Below are 24,255 nucleotides of genomic sequence, written 5' to 3'. Positions count from 1 at the left end.
GGCAGGCTGGGAGGGGCCGCCCACCCCCGCCGCCGGGGGAGGGGGCGCGGGGGCCCCACGGGCTGACAGGAGGCTGAGGGGGGGGATCCCGCCCGGCCCGGCCCCGCCGCGGCCCTTCCCTTCGGGGCTCGGGGGCTCCCGGTGAGATCCGCAGCCTCCCCGCGGCCCCCTGCCGGCAGGGTGTGGGGAAGGGGCCGGCGGCTCGCCCGGTCTGGGCGGGGCTGTGCGTTTGGCGGGGCTGTGTGAGGGAGCGGCCGCGGGAAGCGTCCCTGGGCAGGTGCTGAGGGGCTGCTGGGGCTCGGGGTGCTGAGCTCGCCCTCTGCAGCGTCCCGCTGCCCCGTTACCTTGTGAGCAGGGCTGCTGTAATACCCTGACAGTAATTCCAGCCTGCACAGGATTTTCCACACGCTTAGGGAGAAACGAGAGCCCGCGCAGGCTGTGAGTGGCTCAGCTGCCTCATACGCTGACTTCTTCAAAGACAGCTTCAAGTGCTACCGGAGCTGTTTGAAGTGCTAAGATACGGGCAGGATACCTGCACCCTGCACTGCAGTGTCTGCTTTAGGTTTAGACACTTATGTCCAAACTACTGCTTTACCACAACTGGAATGGTGACAGTAATACCATTCCTAATGTGGACACTTAACAGAAGACTCGTGAACCAAAACCAACTTCTTTGTATCATCGCAGCAGCTGCCTTGCCACAGCGTTCCTTCACTATCCCCACTGAACATTTGAGGTAGTTTATTCTGTTAATAACACCTTTGCCATTGGTCTTCTATACACTCTTTTCCCCATCAGTGCTTGCCTCATGCATTTAGAAATGCCACATAAAAAGAAAAGTGGCCTTAACCCATGATTTCTTTGGCAAATGACAGGGCAGTTTCTCTGATGGGACCTTCAGAATAAATGGTTTTGCTAGTGTGAGTAACCACTGTTCACAGTTCATCCAAGCTGTTCTTGCACACAATTGGTTAAAAAAACATATATATTTTTGGAGCTGCCAGCAGAAAACAGCTTAGATTCTGCTAGCCTTCAAAAGCATAGATGTCAAACTTGGATGTATTTGAGCTGCTACTCTGTGGCCTAAAATAGTGACTTCTTAGTGATTTCTTCATTTTCCACAAAACAGAAGAACGTGCGTTGGTGAATGACCTACCTTCAGTGCACAATGCACTAATAGAAAAGAGTGAAGAGCTCACAGCACACCCACGCACACAACTGTTCTCCATTCCCAGGCTCTGTCTGTTACGTCATACATTGTATGACTTGGCTTGAGCCAGAAGACTAAACTGTTAGTAAATTAATTGTTACCAGCCATTGGCTTTCAATGCAGTTTACATGTTCAGGGCAGTTTTTCCTGATTGCATGTTTTTTTTTTTCCTTTACAAAACAGGTTTGTGATGAAATAAACCACTTCTAAAATGCATTACACATATACAAACAAGGTTGTGCCAGCTTAATTAGGTAAGTTTAAACATTAAAAAACAAATTAAACTAGTGCATATTTCTTAAAGTGGCCAGTAAAAGAATGAAGGCATGAAAGGGTAGTCGGAATGTATAAATGGGAGATGTGAATGCACAGTAGTACATGTGGAAAAACAGTACAGAACCGTTCTTAGGAGATGTACACATCAAAAATTTGCTTAATAAATGAGCATTGCTTTTATGGAAGGCTAAAAGTGAATAAAATTCTAACAAACATTTCTACCTGGGAATTTGATTCAAAGTAGATAATCGCTTGATTTGCTATTGCACAAAAAGAATATTAATGGAGGTTTGTAAAGTCTATCTAACATTACTTTGTCCTGCATTTAAAGACATCCCATACTTTACAAATTTATTTTTTAAATCAGAAAAGATGTCACAGTTCTTTCACTTACTAGGCCCTGACCTGGAATTTGCATGCTGCTATCTCCACAGTTTTTATAAAAGAATGGAGTTAGACACACAATTCTGCATCTAGTCCTGACTGTGAAAAATGTTTTTATCATACATTTTTCTAACACACTTCGCCATTAAACTTTTGTCTCCATTAAAAACACCCTAAAGGAAATCTTCATTGCTATGCAACTTTAGAAGACAAAAAGTAATCCTGTCACGGGAAAATGGCAAGTCATGATTTATACTACAGCTTTCAAAACTTCAAAAATGACCTGCTTTTAATTACAATGTTAAAGTACACTTGTGGGTGGGTAATCAGTAAAACATGAATTCCTCTTTCTTCCCACTCACCTCTTCTTAATTCAACCTTTTTATATATATAAACACACAGAAGGAAGTATAATAGAATATTTCATTTAATAAAACATACTGATACACAGTAGACTCCTGTCAAGTCAAAAATTGATGACATGATACTGTATATAAATTTGTTGCTGAAACTGGCTTTTGGCTTGCACTTTTTTGAGAGTTGTGAAGTTCAGGATCTCTGTGAACTTCCATATTCGTTTTGTCATAAAAATCTTTCTCAAATAGTCACTTTTTACACAGAAAAGTCACTTTGTCACACACGCTTTTCATCACAGAAAAGTACAGAAGACATTTCTGAATAAATTTGTTGTTCTTCATTTTTAGGAGCTAAATTGTATAGAATAATATTTTCAAAGCAACCATTGTGATGATCTCATGTGACCTCTTCAAATACGATCTTTTCCTGATATTTTTCTAATAGTCATATTTCTAACAAAACAAAACAAAAACTTCCAATCTTATTTTAAAATTGCCTGTAGAAGAAAATCTACCACAAGATTTGTTAGATTGCTATTCAGTAATCAGCCTGAAAAAATTTTAATGTCCTTTCAAGTCAAGTATAGAAACAGCCATATTGTGGTAATATGCTACAATACATTTATACATCGCTGGTTGACAAAATTCTCTAATTCCTCTGGAAAAAATCCAATCCTGAATCCTAAGTATCATTTAGGCAAGATATTTTTCCTTATTTGTCTTAACAGTAGCTTTACTCTGAGCTGTGTTATAGATGCTGATTTTCAACAGTTGTCTCCCATGGACTTGATACAGCCATGTGCATCCAGTCTCTTTCAGTAGCCCACCACATCCTAGAAACATATAGCTGTAATAGCCCCTGGGTACTAAGACCCTCCATGTTTTCACCAAAAGTTTTACATGAGCATGAAACTTCCACAAATCTAGCACAGCTCCTGTTTAGTAACACCCAAGCTCTTCCAGAAAAATCTGGCTTGCTGTTGTGTTTCAAAGTCGTATTTTGAACAAACTCCTTGCTGAACCCTTACAACATATTAGTGTTCAGTTGCTGTAACAAAGTCTATTAAGTACCCTTTTCAGATGTTAGTTTTTATTGCATGTAATTTCCTAGCTTGCAAATCTGAAAAAGGAGCCCTGCGGCAGTATCATGTTTTAACATGCTACGTCTCCAACATGAAGCTTCATTCATGATTTTCACGTAAGGTATACAAGCAAAGTGCAATCTCAAAATCACAAGTTGTTTGCCTGTACTAAAAGGGTATTTTTTCCAGGAGTAATTCCACACTAAAGTCATAGTTTTATCACAACTGCCTCACTTCGTAAGATCTGACTATCAACACCACCACCTGAGCAAAAGGAATTCCCCTTGAAACGGGAGCTGGCTAGTTACTGTCACTTAGACTTCTGCTCTCTAAATGACTGGACAAACCTACCCAAACCTACCCAAACCTACCCACCTGACTGGCACACCGCCCCCACTGCTCCCAGGCTAGGGCAGGGAGCAGGCTACGGGGAGGGGGAGCCCCAGCACCCACACGGCCCCAGAAAAAAGAGCAATAAGGCTAAGCCCAACGATTTGTGCACCCCATAGCCCAGTGGAAAAGCACCGAGCGTCGCTGCACCCCACAACGCAGCGAGAAGGCACCAAGCGCCCCTCAGAGCCCCTGAGGTAAATTCGCGGGCAGCCCAAATGGCGGCCCCCGCCCCTGCTCTCCCCGCCCCCGCACTTCTCGCGAGACCGCCGCCGCTCCCGGCATCCATTTCGCGGCCTGGGCGAAGGGGGGGAGCGGCTGAGGGAAGATGAAGGCGGCCGCCATGTTGGGAGCTTCAGGGCGCTGCGGGAGCGGGCTGTGCTGAGGGAGTCTGCGCGGGGGGAGCCGGCGCTGGGGGATCGGCGGGAGGTCGGCCTCGAAGCGAGAGGAGGAGAGCGCCTGCCGCGGTTCCGAGTCGGGCTCGTTCAGTTGTTTGCGCTCGGCAGGGAAGGAGGGGGGAGTCCCTGACCGAGGAGGCAGCACCATGAGCGGGGGGACGCCCTACATCGGCAGCAAGATCAGCCTCATCTCCAAGGCCGAGATCCGCTATGAGGGGATCCTCTACACCATCGACACCGAAAACTCCACCGTGGCGCTGGCCAAGGGTGAGGAGCTGGCGGAGCCGAGGACCGGGGCCTGGAGGCCCAACCGCGCCTCGGGAGCGGGGCGGGCGGCGGCGGAGCCGTGTGGCGACGAGGGGGCTCCGGGTGCCGAGGGCAGGCCGGGAGGGCCGGGAGCTGAGCGGTTTGGGCCGCAGGCACGGCCTCCCGCCCGGAGCAGCGGGAGTGGAAGCGAGCGAGGGGCCGGGGAGCAGCGCAGAGAGCGCGGCGCGGCCTCTGGTGCCGCCGCCCCCGGGAACCTCCATCCCGGCTGCGGCCGGAGGGGCCGCGAAGGGAGCCTCGTCAGAAGGAGCTGGGAGCGGTGCCCCGATCAGGACGAGGGAAGGAAGGGCTGCTAAAGAGGTCCTGGTGGAGGAAAAGTGCGCAGAGCTCAGCGGTGGGACCGCTTCTGAGTTATGAAAGTAGGAAGTGGGGCAGGCAGAAGGACGACTTTGCATCGTAAGGATTCCGGATCTAAAGGGTCTGGGGCCGCGTACTGCTCAACTCTTTAGCATCCTGCAGTAGGAGACAGCTGAGGTCTGAAGGAGGTACTATGGGTGCTAGATTGTCAACAAAGAGCTCTTCAGAAGCTCATCGTGAACTGTATGTATGGCACTGTATAGATCAAAATTCTGTGCTGGCACGGGCTTGAGAATATATAAGCCAAAGTGCATATGTGCATGTTAGGAGAATGTGCTTACAACGTGAGAATGTCGGACACTGGGGAGCGGGGGAAAGTTTTTAAAAATGGCCACATGAAGGACGTCACTATTCCTTGTGTGTGATAATGTGCGCTCAACACAAGTCTGTTAGCCATCTCAGTCAAAGTACAATATTCAGGTCAAAAAATAAGAGTTTTTAATACCTTTTTAATCTTTTCTTTATTCTGCAAAACCTGGTGGTATTTTAATTTACAATTCTTGACTCTGTAGTGTGGTTAAATAATCTAGATGCATATATGAAAGCAGAGAGTTCATCCAAAAATTGCTCTTTGTGTAAACTAAATTTCTGGCACTGAGAATATTCCAAGCATCTGTTCCTGTTTCATATGGCATACTTAACATTTTAGGTTCATGACAGTCTATAGATTTCTTTATATGATTGGTGTATATATGTAGTTGGTCTGTGGAGTTTATATCGTAGCAGTTTCCTTTCATCTCTCATAGGCATCTGCAGTAATTTTTGTTTGTGTGCCATGTCACTTTAAGGCGGCTCCCACCACCAAGTATATGGACAATTATTATTTAAAAAATACATTGCTTTGTCTTGTGAATTCTTACATGTATGCTTTGAAACGCCTTATAGTAGGTTTGGTTGGGTTGCGTAGTTCATTTGCAGACATTTAGCCTTCATGATGTGATCTTAGTTATTTCTAAAGTTGCCTTCAGGTTGAATTACCTTGCTGGAATTGAATTATGTGTTTTAAAAGGACGGATAGCTTTTTTTAACATGAAAAGATGATGAGCACTGTGATTAAAAAAAAAAGTTTAGAAATTCCAGTTTAATATTATGATTGTTAAGGTTTGTACAAAAGCACTTAGAATCCCATCCTTGAGGAGCTGGTCTTACTGTAAATTAGACAGATTTAGTGCTGACCAAGCCGATCTTGCATGAGTTCTCGGGAGTGATTAAGTCATGTCGTGGCACATCTGCCAAAGTGTAGTTATTTAAGATGGATCAAACTACAGTTACAAATCTAATCTACTCTCTTCCTGTAGCTCTCATCAGAAATGTAAATCTAAACCATTAAATTTGCTTTAATAAAACTTGGCTGAGTTAGCTGAAGAATGTGTGTTTTGTAATGACAGTGCCATGATTCAGAAGAGAATAAACCAGTATTTCTAGGCTACTGGGAACTAAAAATCTCGAGATTAATCTGGAAGCTGATAACAACCATGTTAGACTGCGAAACAACTCACTGTGCTCGTGAACAAAGTGTTCAACTGTATAGAGTATTCAGGCTTCTGAATAAGTGAAGGCTTAGGTCATATGCGTGTGGTATAATAGCATGTATATATAAGGTGACAAGCGTGGTTAACTATGGCTAAGACTGTAAAAGAAAAAAAATGCATCTTCATTCTAAAGTGTCTGTAGCTGTAAAAATGTCAATTGGGTAATATTTATCTGTTTCTGTGGTAAGACCAGAAGTCAAACCAAAACTATTTACTGGGGTCTTTACCACAGATAAAACTTTTTTCTGTCTGGGGAAAAAAAATGTTGCTTCCAGTTTGTTCCACTCTGTAGTTGGTTTCATATGACTGTTACCTGAGTTGAGTGCATGACAGGTTACTATTATTTTTTCCTAACTGAAATAGAAGAAATTGTTTTTGACATGAAGTGCAAAAGCAGGGATAGAATCTGTTCTTGAATGGCTACAGATTTGTCTGGCAGTTGGGCTTAAGTGGTCTAAACTGAAGTCTGAGGTTAAACTGATGGAGGGTGTGTGTGTGGAATGTAATCTGTCTTAAATCTTTTGTGGTTTGGGCAGAAGTATGATTTTTGGGTTGATAAGAGAATACAGACTGTAGTCTTCAGTTACCGAGGGGCAGTGTTTTCTAGTTCTCTAGCCAGAATTTTATTTACAAAGCTGTGATCCTTTCAGTAGTGAAAGTTGTGGCCTTGTGAATTAGAGGCAGATAGCAACGGTTGAAGTATTAAGTATAACATACGGCTGATGATGGAAGGCAATAGATCCTTTCAGAAATTGTGCAAGTTTGTCGTTATTTAAATAAAAACTGCTGTCTAGATGACACTGAATTCCAAATACTAAGCAAGTTAGCTGTTTTTTCTGATGTTTTTGTATATTATTTGGTGCATATGTTTTCTTTGGATTTCCACCTTCTCAGAGCTAGTGATTGGAAACAAAAAACGCCCACTTGTATTCTCAACTTTCAAATTAAATTAGTTTGGAATGTGCCTCCAGTTCCACTTTTTCTTGTTTTTGTTTAAACCATCGTTGAGTCCAACCGGTTTCAGAATAGACTGCAAGCCACAGATAGAAGGCATAAAGACTTCCTCACTGTGGTGCTTGCTGTCTTACCTAGGAGGAGCTGTAAAATAATTGTGGCTGATCGTGGTTGGTCTTGTATGTTGCAGCATTAAAAAGTAGTTGTGATCTTTCAGCCTTATAATACATAATGACTTTCTGTTCCAAGGCACTGACTTAAGGAGAGGGATTTTTAATGTAGGTAGGCCCTGTAAGAACAATCATATTGGTTCAGAAGAGGCTTTGTTCCCTGCCAACCATAGGGAATGTGAGTATAAGAAATTTAGAGAGTCTCTCTGATATAACATATCAGTTTTCACTTAATCAGATGTTGGGGATTCATGGTTGGAGTTGCATTTGGACCATTATAATTAATAGCTATTAATGCAGCTGCATTCATGAACTTGATAAGTAGTTAAAATTCTGACATGTTCAGCCACCTGTTTTCCATTGTCTAATGATGCATGCAGGAGAAAACCTCCCTTTCTTTTAGACTTTTACACAATATTAATCGTGTGAAAGAGTCAGAAATGAAGACAGAATCAAGTTAAATTTGTGTGAAGATCTGAGTATTCCCTATAACGCAAGGGTGGGTACAGAAAAGGAAGGGGTAGTTTTATTAAATTTGTATGATGTTGTTTTTCAGGGTCTGTTAAGTTGCATGCTCCCCCAACATCTTGAGGTTAAAGGCAGGTGTGCCAAACCAGCCCTGTGCATAGTGTGTCACAGCAGAATGGTTCCTCTTGTCAAAGCTCACTCCTGTCTGCTTTCCTCCCTTATCTCCCTGTTAACGTAACACTCCTGTAAGTAAGGAATGAGTTACTGTTTCTGAAGGTGCATGTCCTTCACTTTAGTAATTACCTCAGTGGTGTGCAGGGAAAGGGTTGTGAGGTGTTGAAGAGAGATACAGTGAACTGCTCTGGTAGAGGTGGCCTCAGTTTTGTCACCAAACATCTCGTGGGACCCTTAAGAGTGGGGAAGCACTGGTTTACGCATCTATGTGATACATCCAAAGTAAGGCTGGTGAGACTGTCTTGGAGCTGTGTGCAGAGACTGACTGAACTGCATATTTGCAATAATTCTCATTAAAGGGGAACAGAATCCTCTTTTGCTAGTAGAGTATAAAGTGTGGCTTCTGATTAACGGTATTTTTGTCATCCAACAGATGATTGTTTTTGTTAACTGATAGGGAGAGTTGCGGTGGTTTCCTTGGATACCATACTAGTATAACATAGTAATAGGTATTAAAACAGAGTATGTAGTTGTAACATTGAGGCTGGTCAAAATAAGTTTGCTTTTAATATTATGATGATAGGTTTGCAAGTCAATAAACCAGTTTAGCTTATTAAAAAAAAAAAAAGCAACACAACTTTTAATTGGCAAGGTAAGATTGAATGAGTTTACCATAGTCCTGGTAAATGTTGTAAGATGATGTTATTTTTCATGTGCTTATTTTCATTTCCTCTCGCTCTTCAGTATTTTGCTATATATGAACTACTGCACCTTGTTCTGGAGGAAGGAAGTAGTCTGAGGAAATACCCCAAGAGGGTGAGCTGGATAGAGTTCTAAGACTGCTGCTGCTCCAGTACCTTATCTTTTTGATACTCTGCATCTTAGTATTTCTGATAATGCAAAATTATGGTAAAAGCTATTTATTTTTAATATTCTACTGTATTGATCACCTTTAATGTTAAGATCTTTGCTCTAATGACTTCAGATTCTGTTAAATCCTAATCCAGTCTAGGAAAGAAGAAACTATAAAGACAGATATCCCTTTGGAAGTTCCTAAAACAGAAAACTGTTATGCTAGTATATGAAGAACCTAATTGGGATAGATACATCAAAAACATTGAGTAGCCCATATTGTTCCTTGCTTCCAAGGGAAACCAGACTCAGGGTGTTTACTCTCGTTGCTTTTGGGTGAGAGAGAAAGGTTGAACACGATGTTGGAGGAGATTATTTCTGTTGGGAATGGGTATGCAATCTTTGTTGAGCAACATGGTTTTTGTATTTTGAAACAAGTTGCACTAAAACTGGCTCGATTTGGGGCAGGGAAGAGGTGGAGGAAAAAAAAAAAAGCCCAAACTTTTAATAGCAGCTCTTGATGTGTTTTGTTGCAAAACCATAGATGATGTTAACTGTGTCTTGGTCTAGTTGTATAGACAATTAAATCTGTTACAGATGAATTCTAATTTTTGGTGTTGGAAACAACTTTGAAGTTTACATTATGACGTGAAGAAAGACAAGTCCTTGTTGACAAAAGATAAAATACCTTTTCCTCTCATAACTTGTTAGTGGACGGAAGTTAAGTTGTTCACTTTTTCTTAATTAGTTTAGAATGGAGAAAGGTAATTCCCAGGTATCTTGTGTTGTTGGTATTAATGCTAATATACTTAGGCACATAGCGTAGCTCTGATTTACAAGGGAAGTGCTTTCAAAACAGGCTTCTTCCATAGTTGATCAGATGAGTTCTTCTATATAAAGATTAAATGTGTTCCTCTAGTTTTCTACCCCTTTCTGAGGTATTACTACTGTTTAGTTCCTTCACTTTTGCTAGGAAGTAGAAATACATAGTAACTTACTGATCACAGCCTGGTGGTTTTTGTGCACCTTTGTAGGCAAAATGGCTACTAGACCAACCATCTCAGTGTGGAACAGAGAACCAATGGAAAATCGACTTCTGTTATACTTGCCAAGACTGCAGTTCAAATGATGCAATGAAGAGCCTAGTTAATTAACTAGTTAACTAATTAATAGGGTATATAGGATGGCCAGAAACTGAAGCTGGATCTTCGGTCAAGACTGAAGTTGAAGGGTCTGAATAAAAAGCAGCAGAATGAACTGTGTGCAGTAAAGCACACAACATGATAATGTTGATTTGTTCTGTGTTACTTTTGAATTAACTTCTACCAATTCTTTACCTTCACATAATCTGGTCTTTTTCTGTAGAGAGAGAAGACACTTAACACAATTTTGCCTTTTGACAGCTCTTAAACACTCTCTGTAGTAGCATTCAGAGCAAACTTTCAGATGCATAGAAACAGAGAAGTTGATTACATTCAGCTTAATAGATGATAGTAGATGATACAAGTGTGAATTAAATATTTGTAACAACTTAATTTTATTTTTCATTATAGTGCGGAATAATCTCTGTAACCCTCAGCTATGCTTCTCAAAAAAAATACTTGACTGCTAAGTTCTGTTCATGCCGTACTAGAAGAAAAACAGTGATGGAAGATGGTATAGCTTGAGAAATGACTTGATATTGCTTTGTACAACTGTACAGGAAGCTCTGCTTTTCTTGACTGGAGATTTTATGGCTGTAAATAAGTGCCTAATGATGTCTCCAGATTGTTGATGCATTCAAGCAAAATACAGATGTTTTTGCAGCATGACTTCTATCTTACAGTGCAAACAAAAATTTATTGAAATGGTGAAGCAAAGACAGTTGTGAGGGATTGTTGAAGCTGACACAAGTTGATGTTCAGTAGAATGGTATTAACATTTTATTTTTCTAAATTTCTTTCAATTCATTGTTCAATTTTTGCTCACAAAACTCGAGCTCTCGTAGACACATTTTTTTTTTTTATTGTTCCATTTTATATTCAGCAAGGGTTGGCAATCTTAAGGTGAGGAGAGGCCTTGGAGAGTGCACTGAAAGTAAAGTGATACTATCCATGTATGCAAGTAGTGATTATACATAGGGGAAAGGGAAGAGCATAATAACCATCATTATGCAATCTGAAAATTGTTGGAATTCAACTAAGTACATAAAAATAAATGTAATGTATGTGGCATACTATGTGGGCATGCTTAGGAAGATAATTCTGCCCCAGTGAGTTTACTTAATTTCATGTAAATTGTATGAAACTTACACTAATGAGCAAAATACGTTCTGTTTAGTGAAAACTGTCTACACATATTACAGAGATACTAATTTTCAATTTAAATCTTGATTCAGATTCTTGAATCTATTAAGAAATACTTTGCTTTGGGTCATCTGTAATATCTTAATTTCTAGTAGTATTAGCATAAGATTTTTCCTCACTTGCAAACACATAATATGAAATATGTAAAGTCATGTAGTCCTTGATTTGTAGGACTTAGCAACCTTTGTTGCTACTTGGCATTCCTGAAACTATAACTAATCTCCAGTGAGTGTTAACGTTTAAAAAAAAAAAAAAAATTAAAAAAAAATGCTGCTTGCCCTCATCTTCACAAGACAATTGGAATATTCAACCTGTGACTGGTAGTGGAAGTCATGTCTTAGTAAAGAACTGAAAAGGCATCTTTCAACTTGAATTTTAACTGAGATTTATAAGATAAAATTACTTGTTTCTCTCTGAGCAGTTGATAATGGTAACGAATATACTTTTGTTAGACTGTTTCGCTAAACAAAATGTTGTTCTTACTATTTAGAACTGTTGGTCTTTACAGCATATTGGAAATGTTTTTGTTAAATGAGGGTTGTTTTGTTCTTTTTTTTCCCCTTTCCACTTGTGCAGTTCGTTCCTTTGGTACAGAAGATAGACCAACTGATAGACCTATACCGCCTCGCGATGAAGTCTTTGAGTATATTATATTCCGTGGTAGTGACATTAAAGACCTAACTGTCTGTGAACCACCAAAGCCTCAGTGTTCTTTGCCACAGGACCCTGCTATTGTTCAGGTAAGTCAAAACATATCTTAAGCAATACACATTTAAAATACAACCTAGTAGTTTAAAGTGCTCTTTAACGGAGAGTGCTTAAAAATTAAGAACTTCATTGCTTTTAAATTCACAGTCCAGTGTAAAGGACTATGGAGAGACTTTTTTTTCCTCTTTTGGATCCTATCTGTAACTGAAAATCAAAGTTGAAATCTAACTGTAGTATAACACACTGGACACAAAAGTTTATTCATTTCTGGTGTTTAGCTATTTTATAAGGTAAAAATCTTGAGATTTTTTTGAGGTGTATACTTGTAATCCTCTAAAGTCTTTTTTTGAATTTGATGCAACTGTTTCTGTGTTCTTTGAGATCTGTTGAACTGTGTTACTGCACATCCCAATAGTAGTAATAAGCCCACTCTCCTTCAGTATGCCAGGGCCTTACATTGGTCACGTGGTTTTTAAAACTTTAGGGAAAAGATGTAACATTTTTCAGATTTGCCAACAAAACCTTATAGAGGTATTTGAGAAAAGCAAAGTTCAGTTTCTGAGGTTCCAGAGAAGACTGCAAGTTTTAGGGTACTGTTTTCACAGATTTGTAGCATTGGAAGGCATTTTCTAAACTGTATATGTAGTTGTGAAAATGTTTTTGGCTATTGATTGTTTTTTCATTCAGAATAATCTGCATAATTCACTATTTTTGTTGTCTTTTCTTCTTCACTGAAATGGTTATAGTTTTGATGTTAAAACAAGCTCTTGAATGTTAAGGGTTTCTTTGTATGTATTAGCCATAGTTGTGGTGTTAGGGTAAATTTTAATGAATAGCTTCTGCCTTTCTTGCCTTGCAGAGCTGTTTCCTACTTCTTGTGTTTTTGTCTTTAGTCTTCACTAGGATCTTCAACTACATCTTCATTCCAGTCTGTGGGGTCCTATGGTCCTTTTGGCAGAATGCCTGCGTACAGTCAGTTTAGTCCAAGCCCACTAGTGGGACAGCAGTTTGGCGCTGTTGGAGTTGGTATGTTCATTTTTAACATTATGTGTTTTCCTGCAAGTGAAGTTCCATGTGGGTATGTAGACAGCGATGAGTGTGTGATAGTCCATTGATGTTTTATCCTAATGGCAGATCCAAAGTCTTCAGTCTGTATCAGTCCCACAGTTCAGCTGAAGAATAGTGGGTTTTTCATGCCCTTTGCACCACAGATCAAAACATTCATATGATTGAGAACTAAATGCCCTCAAAGGGATGAGTGGGGAAAGGTTCATGTATTCACAAATTTGTTGTTTGATATATATATATTCATTATCATCATCTTGTATTCTTTCTATTTCGTAAGTGATAGAGGCAGCAACTCTACAAAAGCCTCATAGCTGTGCTGTGGATATCTGGTTTCCTAGACTGACCAAGGTAGCGTGTTCCTTCACCAAGGGTTTGGATTATTCAGCAGTTCATGTGCCAGGATAGTTTTCTAACTATTCATGAGATGTTAGCTTGGCACGAAATCTATTGCTTTAAGTATTTGTGAGTTGCATGTGTTGCTCCTTTCCATTGTAAATTTAATAGTAGATGCACTCTAAGACTTACCAAACAAGTTTCATTTCTCCCTTAAAGTTTCTGAAGTAAAAAGAGAACTCAGTTTATGTTCTCAGCAGTAAAGAACAAAACCAATCCAACACATATGACTGTACAAAGAAACAAAATAGGCATGAAGCTTATCTTGTTCTCATTCAGTGCGCGGAGGCGAAGTAGATGCATCATTGTTTTAAGATGAGAATTTTGGGGCCAGGAAAGAAAGTTGAGGCCTTACGTGCAATACCAATTTAGCAACTAATGTGTGTTGCACTGGTACAAGTGCAGCTGTGATAGAGTATGGTAATGCAATGGGTATTACTTGACTGGTGTCACAGCAATGGCTGAAAATTTTGAAAGTAGTTAAAATACTAAAAACTCTGAATTTTGGTCTTAAGTCTTCAGAATTTACTTCTTTTTTAATCTTCCATTATAATAAAAGTGTGTTTTCCTAGTATAATCAGAAACTTCATTTGTATTTAAGATAAGTTGATCTTTACCACTCTTTCCTACGTTTATTTAGTGAAGTGTTTGTTTAGTGAAATGCAGCTAATAGCTTGCAGTAATCCTGAGGGTGAAAGCCTTCATCTTTGAGAGTGAGATGAGAGAACAGAGGTGCTCCTATGAAGTTTCAGATGTCTTTTTTGTATTCCACCTATTATTTTATCACAAACTTGTGTTTGTGTAACTGTTATGTTGACAACGTTACTGTTTTTAGGGAAAATGCTAGTCATATGAAAGGAAGGCCGAAGAACTGGCCATAACTTGGTACCAGTAAACAAAAGTTGACAGTCATATTTTTGTTTGAAAGATAGGAAGTTGAAATACATCTGAATAGCATTTTGTGCGTTATTCTGTAAGGTGCTATCATGGCCATGCTGTTAGCGCTTGTGATGTTAAAGTTATCAGCGTTATCTTATTTTTTTAATAAAAAGCAGCTAGATAATACAGTTCTACCAACTTGTTAAGAATATGCACATTAAACTTAGTTGGCATTGGGGAGCAAGTGTTCTGTGTATTCAAGAAAGACTGCATAATATGGCTTCACTAATCATTTAGTTTAAATTAACAAATAGAGGAAAGTCTAGAACAGCTTTTACAACTGTGTTATTTCTTTCAAAGCAGGAGGTTCTTTAACGTCTTTTGGAACAGACTCTTCAGCCAGTGCTAGCATGTCCCAAAGCACTGCAGTTGGTTCTGCATTTACAACAGATGCAAGGTCACTAAAAACACAGATGTCTCAAGGTAAATCATTTTGACTATTATTTGTTTTCCAGTTTTAGCTTTTGACCAGTCATTTCCTCAATCCCTGCAATTTAGGTTGTTGCCAGAAATGTTAACCAAACAGCTCAATTCTGTCATGAAAACTTGGGGTATTAAGAGAACACAACACAGAGTGTTTGCTCTTCAAATGTATTTTCCTACGTCTAGGTATGCTGTGTAGGTAACTGTTAGCAATGCGTTATTTTCAAAACATCTGTATTGAGGAGTAAGATTTAATTCAATTGAATAATTTTAGCAAATAGGTACATATGGAAATCTGATACCTAGTTTTATTGATAGTATGACAAAGCTCAAGACAGTTTATGCTTACTGAATTGTGAAGTCTTTCAGCCTATAATTTCTACCTAGAATTTTTACATATTTATTCCTAAAAGTGTTTTTTATTAGTGTGTATTTACATAAATAATATTGACAGCACACCTGAATGCCTGTAGAGATAGTGACATTGAGAGTTAAATCAGCTTAACAGTAATAGAAACTGTACAGTTTCTTCTGTAATACTGCAGAAAGAGAGAAGCAGCAATAAGGATAATTCTTGATGTTTTTGATGTTTTTTTTGAGTGGCAAAGAGGAAAGAAACTAAATGGAAAGCAACTTCACCCTCACTTGTCATGAAAATGTGCTAAGGTTACTCCTTAAAATCCAAAAGGCGTAATTTCCTGCTCTTCCAGTTTTCATTGCTGTGACTACAAGTGTGTGCAAACATACAGTACTGATGCTTATTTTCACGTTTCTGCAGTCATGTTAAAAGGCTTTTTGCTTATAGGAAACACTCTGTTCACAAACTTCAACTAGAATTTAAGAAAAAATAAGGACTGTTTTCAAGGAATAGTTGAGTGGATTACCGAAAATAGATTAGTTTGTTGAATTAATTATGCTAAGCATTTAGTTTCAGGAGGGGAAAAAAAAGTATAGCTTGGTTTTCAGAAGGTGGAATTGAAACCTCTGATTTTTGGATTTAATGTGACATACGCTCCAGATGAGCAAACATTCTGCTACAAAATTTGCAGTGGGGCATCAGCAAGTTTCTTTGTGTGTATTTTCTTTTAAAAATGTTTGCCTTTTCAATCATACATGTGTTGTTCTTTTGGTTTTGTTTTGTTTGTTTTTTTATGGGTTACTTATTCTTTTCATTTAGATCTTGAGACTTGAGTCTTACCACACAGATAGATCTGTTGAGAAATTAGTGTTGTCATAAATTTGCCTGGTCAGATTGGAAGTCTCCATTCTAAACATGCTTCTGGCCCCAGTCACTCACACTGCAAATTAAAATGTATGAAGAGCACTTTGTGGGGAAGCTTTTACAGCTCCTTCATCTGCATTATGCCTGGCACTAGCCGTCACTGTTCATAATCTTGTGGTGAACATACAACATTGTGCTAGATGAAATGAAATTTCAGTGTCATAACAATATTTCTGATTTTGGGAGCAGTCACTCTCCACTTGGCTTTCCAAGGAAGCAGAAAGAGTATTTATCCCTCCAATCAATCAAAGAATTTCATTCCACAGCTAAATGCACATCATGGATGTGTGTTGGTAGGGATTAATTGTCCTACCCATTTTTTTCTTTTAGACTGGGGGAAGGGAATTTGCTAAATATCCTTCATTCTGGATTAGTGGATCTGAGGGTGCAGAAATATTTATTTCTTCTTTGGACACAGCTGTCTTGACTGGTAAGGCAGATAAACCTGTCAGTCTAGATTGGTTGAGACCAGTAACTCGAAATAACTGTGTGAGAAATAACTTTTTTTTTTTTTTATTTTAGGTCGTTCAAGCCCTCAGATGGATCATTTGAGGAGGAGCCCTACCATGGAACAAGCAGTACAAACAGCTTCAGCCCACTTGCCTACTCCAGCACCAGTTGGGAGGAGGAGTCCTGTACCAGCCAGACCTATGGTGTCAGCTAGCCAAAAATCACTAGAGAATCAAGAGCACAGACGAGGTAGCTTTTGATAATTGTCATGTGGGTTCTTTTCTACCGTACACAGCTGAAATGCTTTTTTTAAGGTTAACACGTAGGAATTTTCCTGTTGTCCATTAGTAGTAGACTGGCCAGCAGAGACATGGATTTTATATACTTTTTTTTAAAGTCAAACATGGCGTTATTTCCTTTTTTCTCTAAAACGTTAAACTCATTTTAAATTCATAGGTCTAGATTTTTTGAAAATCTGAACTATATAGCTGTATACATAAGTATGGTAGAAAATACCTAATTGGATAAACAAATCATCTTTTTATTTCCAACTTTAGCTGAAGCACACAAGGTTTCAAGATCAGAAAATGAACTCAGAAATGAAAGCAAACGACAAATTGGTAAATCTTGTTTTGAGAAATAGCTATTGTTCTAGTTTCAGACTTCAATGACTATTTTTTTTAAAAGACTGCAAGAAACAACAATATTACGTATATTTTGATAAGTACGACTGTTTTTAGTATCCAGAAATCTCGGTCCAGAAATCTTGCAGTCCAGAATATAGTAATATAGAACTTAAGTATTTAGAAAGTTTTCACGGAGTTGTTTGTAGTAGGTAACAACAACTTCACATTGGATCAGAGTAAATACAACTACAAAAGGTCAACATTGAAGAAAAAATATCTTGTGGTTGTTCTATATTAAGTGACTTGAATAAAAATTGAGAAGTATTATTTCATGCTGTTATGTTTATAGATTCATGAATAAACATAATAGCATGTAACTTGCTACAAAAATAGTTGACAGGAAAGACGTTATCTCTTCAGAAAGCTTTTTATGACTTCTAAGAAGTCTTTTACTACCCAAGTGTGTTCTGCTTTCTGTATCATTGCCATACTCACTTTGAGTTTACAATTTTTAAGCTGCTCCAACAGGACTTTTAACAACAATAGTGCAGGGTGCATGAAGTCCCAAACTTTTATCTCGGAAGTTTGTTTTTCTTGTGTGTGGTGGTGGTCATTTTGCTTTTTTTTAATTCCAGAATTTTCATTTTTTTTAGTTCCAGGCGCTCCATCAGCACGGAGAGGCCGTGGAGGTCACCGAGGGGGCCGAGGAAGGTTTGGTATTAGGAGGGATGGTCCAATGAAGTTTGAGAAGGATTTCGACTTCGAAAGTGCAAATGCACAATTCAACAAGGAGGAAATTGATAGAGAATTTCATAGTAAACTTAAGCTAAAAGGTAATCCAATTCTTGCGTTAGATTTTAAGCATGGTAAATTAGTCATGTCTTGCTGATCAAAGTTTAAATGCTGCTTTGGAGAATCCATTTTTAAGAGGTATAACCTGCTAAGTCTTGTTTGTGGTCATGGGGAAAAAAATCAGTTGACAAGTAAACTATCATCATCTACTTACTTCATTAAGTATTCGGATTAACATTTTAGTTTGGGTTTTGAAAGAATTTTAACTGGCAAATAATATGGCATGCTTAAACAAGTCAGTCAGTTAAAAATGCAGATTACTTGAGCGGCAGTCCTGATAGTGTTAATGTACTCTGGAGTTCTGGAGAAGATGCAGTAAAGGAAAATCTGTATTTATATTTCCAGTTACTAATACATCAAAAGCAGTAACAAAAACATGAGTTTGGGATCAGAACTTTGCTGGAAAATGCATGAGGGCTTCAATTTCTGAAAGTTTCTGGCATTTCCTTGCTTTTACCCTTTTCCAAAGGAATACAGGAGTAGTTAGAAGTGCTAGCAGTGTGGACCTTGTTTTATTTTCTGACAGGCTTATGCTTTAATTACCTCATTCTCTAGTGACCAGCTTCCTGTAGGTTACATGGCTGCTACTATTTTTTGGACAAAATAGTTACAGGGTAAAATAAAGAGTTCCCTGTTTGGGTAAATGTTTGGCTAACAGGAAGAAATTAATGGTCAAATTTCAGTGTAGAGAAAAATCACCAGTGGAATCCCATGGGATTCGTTCTCTAGTGCTTGCTTGTTCATGATCAGTTTTAGATAATGAGTTGGCATACAAGTCATGAGTTTGCTGTCGAAACTATTTTTTTCAGAATAATAAGAAAGGGAAATCTAATTATAGAGAACCATAGAAACACCTCAGAGACCGAGTGAGTGATAGTGTGTGAGTTGTGAAAGGGCTGAGGGGAATATCTGCAGTTCACACATGACATCATGAGCTTTGAGATGTAAGCATTTAGTAATGAGACTTCAGGATCATAACAGGTTGTTCTGTGGAACCATCAGCTTTTTTCAGTACCAATCAAAACTGCAGTTAGAACTTCAAGTATTATTAGGAAAGGAATATAGCATATAGTCAATTCATGGCATAGCTTGAATGCCCTCTGCCTCAAAAAGAGATGGCAGAGTCAGAAGACAACAGAGAAGGGTAGTGAATATTAGCAAAAAAACATGGACTGGCTTTTGTAGGAGGAATGACTAAGTTTTTAAGTATGGAAAAGAGGTAGGTAGGAGGCTACAAAATAAGTAACTACTAAATGTATTATACTGAAACTTTGTTCTGTGGTGGTTTATTTGTGTTGTTTTTTAATCCACAGAGAATATAGAGGATATTAAACTTAGAGACAGCAGCAGTGAAACTTCCTAACTTGTGTGTCAGATTATTTGACTTTAACATTCTATTTATGAGGGCTTTTCATATTTCTGAACACTCAGTATTGTAAGAGAGTGTGTGTCTTGGTATAAGTCTACATTGCTATTTTGGTTAGTCTGTTGGTCTGGAAGGCTTCTGTTTAATTTTGTTTTCCAGAAGACAAACTGGAGAAACCAGAGAAGCCCATAAATGGGGAAGACAAAGGTGACTCAGGTGTCGACACCCAAAATAGCGAAGGGAATGCAGATGAGGAAGATCCACTTGGACCCAACTGCTACTATGACAAAACCAAATCCTTCTTTGATAACATCTCTTGTGATGACAATAGGTATGGCCTGTAAGAGGAAGCTTGTTAGTCTGCTTCATGCATGCCTGTGTCACAAGGCAGTGGAGGCACTACTCATTACAATGAACTCTGAATCAAAAGTCAGTAAGGGTTACATCCACATGCAATGGACAAAAAAACCACATGAATTTGAAAGCACTTTTTTTTTCCTGTACACAAATGCAATGCATTAATAGCAAGACAATTTTAACCACTGTTTAAGAATCATGCTTCTAGAACTTGAGTGTACATACTATATAATCTCCTTTCCAGATCTGTTGACATTTTTATTTTTTGTGACAGAATTAGCACCTTGGTTAAATCAGTGTTGACTGTGATTTGTTAATGGTTTCTAAGCAGATTACATAACTATCTTGGCCAGTAGGATTGTTTAAATGGGAAGATAGCATTACAGGAAAATAAAAGCTTATCTTTGCTGTTGCCTTATTTATTAGGCAAGATGATGTGGATTGCTAACCTAGTTTGAATTAAAGGGGGGGAGGCTTTGTTATGTTTTAGTGGCAGCTAGATAAGATAAGCACATATAACTACAAACTCTTACTTTCTGTTTGCTGTTTTAAATTGCAGACAGCTCTTAGTTATTTTATTGTATTTTGCTGTGTGCAGACAATACAGGCTTTGTCCTTCTCTATAGGAAACTTAGTGTAATCAGGTTATAACCAACACTGTAACATATCCCTTTTTGCTGAGTTAAATGATTTGCGGCAGACATGCAGATACTTGGAGAAGGCATAATTTGGAAATTTACAATGTGATAATGCATCATTTTTTCGTTTCATTGGCTTTCTGGCAATACTAACAAAGTTAGGCAATCTTCCTTCTGAAAGCGTTTTTAAACAGCTAAACAAATCAATCCTTGTTCCTTTGTGCGTGGCAGGGAGCGGCGACCGACCTGGGCTGAAGAAAGAAGATTGAATGCAGAGACCTTTGGAATACCGCTGCGCCCGAATCGTGGCCGTGGAGGGTTCCGAGGCAGAGGGGGGATTGGCTTCCGTGGTGGAAGAGGGCGAGGAGGTGGAAGAGGTGGCTTCACTGCCCCCCGTGGATTTCGTGGTGGATTCAGAGGAGGTCGTGGAGGCAGGGAGTTTGCTGACTTTGAATATAGGGTAAAATATATTTAATCTTATTATGACCTGTTCAGCTTCTCTGGAAACTGGTGGTAAAACATCTGCTTTTAGTTTTGATGTTGGACTACAAGTTCTTGAATAGTATTTTTGCAGTAATTAATTGAAAATCTGTTAATTTTTGGTACCTAGCGTTACTTCACAATCAACAGCAACCAAAACTAAAAGTTGCCTTTCTTCATGTGCCCTAAATACTTGTTCTGTAGCTGGATTTGAAGAAAAATGTAAAAGGTTTTACAGATCCAATACAAGTATTCAAAATAAGAATTGGAAGCGTTTTTCTAATCAATATGGAAAATGTGAAGGCTGAGAGGGAAATATTTAACTGGCTTACAGTGTGCAAGGAACTTGTTTGACTTCATTGTGAGTTGACACAAAGCTTACATACCTAATATTCTATATAGCCACTAAAATATAGTAGTTGAAGTGTAGAGATGACCTTTTGCAAAAGTCAGGTCAAAAACTACTATTGAGCTATAGTTCAATAGCTGTTGGGAAAGCTACGACACAGTTGACTTTTTTCAGCTACTCATATAGTAAAAAGGAACTGTGGGAGATAAAGCATAAAAAGAGAAAGAGAAGATCCCTGCCCATCCCATAGAAAAGGTGGCTTTTAAAAGATTAAAACTACTACTTTCATTTGAGCTGAATGAGGCATAAAAATTCTTTAAAGCATTATGCACAAACCACCACGTAAGCCTATTAACTGAAGTAACCTGATATGCAAACATGCTTTCATCATGATGCAAACGTAGAAATAGTAGTTTGTTCAGCAAGAGCTATGGCAGCTAAAAAGCATAACTTTGCTTCTACAGTGCACTTGGGCAGTTTGTTGCTTTTGCAAAGCTGTCAAGATGTCCTATTTTTAACTCCTGTTCCTATCAGCCATTCCGAGGAAAAGGACAGAATTAGATGCCACCCTCAGCTAGCAAAGCAATGTATTCTGTGCTAGTGGTATCTTAGATACACTTCCTTTTCATTAGAAACAAACTAAAACTCTGGTGTTTTTTTTTCAGCACTAATTGATCAGACAGGTTATTTAAATCAGGAGAACTGAGTTGCTGGCGAAACTTAAAAAATAAAAAACTAAAATTTTATTTCAGTGCAAGCCATTTTTTTGACATTATCTTAAACTTGAAAGGACAGAAATTATACTGTTCAGAATCAGTAACATACGTAATTAATGAAAATGATGCAGTTAAGTGTAGCCTTTTACATTCTGACTCAGGAACTTTTTCTGGTATCTTACCTTGTGAGTAGCTAGAATTTCTCCAGTGCAAAATCCTGGCTTTCTGGTTGAACAGTTCATTTAAAAAAAATATTAAGTCTTTTTTCATAACAAAAGTTTCTGACTGTCCCTCAGTTATTCCTTTGTTAAATTGCAAGAATTAGTCCTGCAACTTGAAGATACTTTTGGTAGCTGAGCATGGCTTGAAATGAGGAGTTAAAGAACAAAGGTTGGAATTAGCGAATGAAAAATGTTCACAGCTTTCCAGTGAACTAGGAGGTGGTGTAAAGACTGAAGATTTGTGCCACAACTCCAGTCAGTGAGTAGCTGCTTCAGGGTGTGCCAGACTGGGGGTGCTTTGGCCAGATATTACAGAGGCCTCCTTTGTCATTTTGGAGCATGAGAAGTAGTCATCACAGTGCATCTTCTCCCAGTGCTGTTACCCAAATTAATCTGTTGTTTTTGTTATTGCAAAATTAATTGTAACATTCTACTGTTGTTTCCTCTAGAAAGACAACAAAGTTGCTGCATAGTCTACAGGAAAGCTGAAACTGCGTGAACGTCTAGATCTTCATCCAGAGAATTAGTTTCAATCTCTGCAAAGAATGAAGTTAATTTGCTGTATACTTGTCACCAGCACTGGGATTTAACTATTTAATTTCAAAGGGGTGTAATGCAGTTACTTTTTGAAAAATGGCCATCTTTGAAAACAGTGAGCATTAAATATATTTGAGACAGAAGGATAAGTAATTTCTTATGTATAGTTAATTATAAAGCAGTACTTCGATGGAGTTTAAGTATTTTTTCATCACTGAAAGGATTTTTCTTATTACTAAACTGTATTTGATAATTGCTTCAAGTTGTAAGGACAATAATTGTATGCAGAAGGCCGTCGATACTGTGAGTGTTTTGATCCACTGAAGGTTGTTTTTTGGAAATCCTGTAATATCCCTTTTGAGATAGTTGTACTTTATCAACTAGGGTGCTGGACAGTAGAAAACTTGCTTTGTCAGTCAGATATGTACACACAGTAAATACTGTTTCTTAGGCAAAGGAAACTTTTTATATAGTTGTAAAATTCCATTATATCCCATTGCCAAAGAAACATTACAAACTTTGTATAGCTGTATAAAAAGCAACTAATTTTTTAAAGAATAAACATTTTTAAGTCGGCAAACATACTGTGTTATTGCAGAAGTTGATATGCTGAAGAACACTGAATTAGTTGTTTTTTTTTTCTTTAGCAGCTTTTCAGGCTTAAGTGTTTGATTTTATATTTGGAGTATAATGAAGATTTGAAAATGTTCTTCCATTGCATAGAACTGGATACACTCTTGACTTTTCTTGCAAGAAATTGATTTTGTAGCTTCTGGCATATCACAGGATTTGACCAAATTAAGGAGATATTTTCAAATAAGGACAAAAAAATCATATGTCAATTTGCAATTAATTTTACTTAGTGATAAATATTAACTTTTTTTTTCTTAATAATGGACTGGGCACATGAGTTAAAGCGATTCTCCTGGCACGCCTGGGACAAAAAGTATGTCTCCATTTGTCAGTTCTTGAAATGTTAACTTTGATGTAATACCTGTAGACATAAGCAATTTAAAGAATTCTTAGTGTTTGGAGTTGTTTGCATTTTGATAGACCATAGCTTGGAGACAATAAAAACCTGGTTCTAAGACAGTGAATCCGCAAATGACATAGTATGGACTTTTTGCCAATTCTGAACGACTAGTTACAACTTTTTGATATGCTGAAATAGAAACCTGGTCATTTGTGTCTGTATATGTATATGAAGGCCACAGGAATAAAGGGATCCAAAGATTAAAACATTTTGATCTAATTTGATGAATTTTTTTGTTACTTTATCTTCAAAGTACTCAGTGGGGATAAAGATGTGGAAAACTGCACTGTTGGAAAAATTGGAATATTTAAAAGTGGGTGATAGAATCTTAATTTTATAACTTTTGTATAGCACTACAAGGAAGTATTTTGTAATGGGTTCCTTACTGAGGTCACTAGGCGGTAGTTACCCTTGTTTAGTAGCGTTCTGCATGTTAACAGCGCTCCTGCGGGGCCGGCGAGGTGTGGAGGCAGCGTGACGGGCCGGGCGCGTCCCGTGAGCGGCAGAGGGAGGGGGGCCGGGGTTGGTTTTCTTTTTTGTTTTTT

At 38.6% G+C, this 24,255-nt stretch overlaps 1 protein-coding gene across 3 annotated transcripts; it reads left to right on the top strand.

The window, feature by feature from the left end:
* Window positions 1-3,991: 3,991 nt before the first annotated feature.
* On the top strand, window positions 3,992-23,918 carry LSM14A (LSM14A mRNA processing body assembly factor). 3 transcript variants are annotated; one of them, XM_068693107.1, is made up of 10 exons: window positions 3,992-4,363; window positions 11,849-12,012; window positions 12,874-13,006; window positions 14,684-14,803; window positions 16,608-16,784; window positions 17,093-17,155; window positions 17,815-17,994; window positions 19,539-19,710; window positions 20,606-20,834; window positions 22,590-23,918. In XM_068693107.1, exons 1-10 carry the CDS (start codon window positions 4,243-4,245, stop codon window positions 22,611-22,613), a joined length of 1,383 nt encoding a protein of 460 aa, XP_068549208.1. In that variant the 5' UTR covers window positions 3,992-4,242; the 3' UTR covers window positions 22,614-23,918. The 3 variants fall into 3 exon arrangements, with proteins under 3 accessions (XP_068549208.1, XP_068549207.1, XP_068549209.1); XM_068693106.1 differs by having other exon boundaries at window positions 3,993-4,363; window positions 14,681-14,803; XM_068693108.1 differs by lacking the exon at window positions 17,093-17,155 and having other exon boundaries at window positions 3,993-4,363; window positions 14,681-14,803.
* Window positions 23,919-24,255: the final 337 nt, after the last annotated feature.

This window comes from Anas acuta, chromosome 10 (assembly GCF_963932015.1).
Source record: "Anas acuta chromosome 10, bAnaAcu1.1, whole genome shotgun sequence".
NCBI classification, from domain to species: Eukaryota; Metazoa; Chordata; class Aves; order Anseriformes; family Anatidae; genus Anas; species Anas acuta.
Note: the sequence above shows the minus strand (reverse complement) of the source record. Positions and strands in the feature narration are given on the sequence as shown.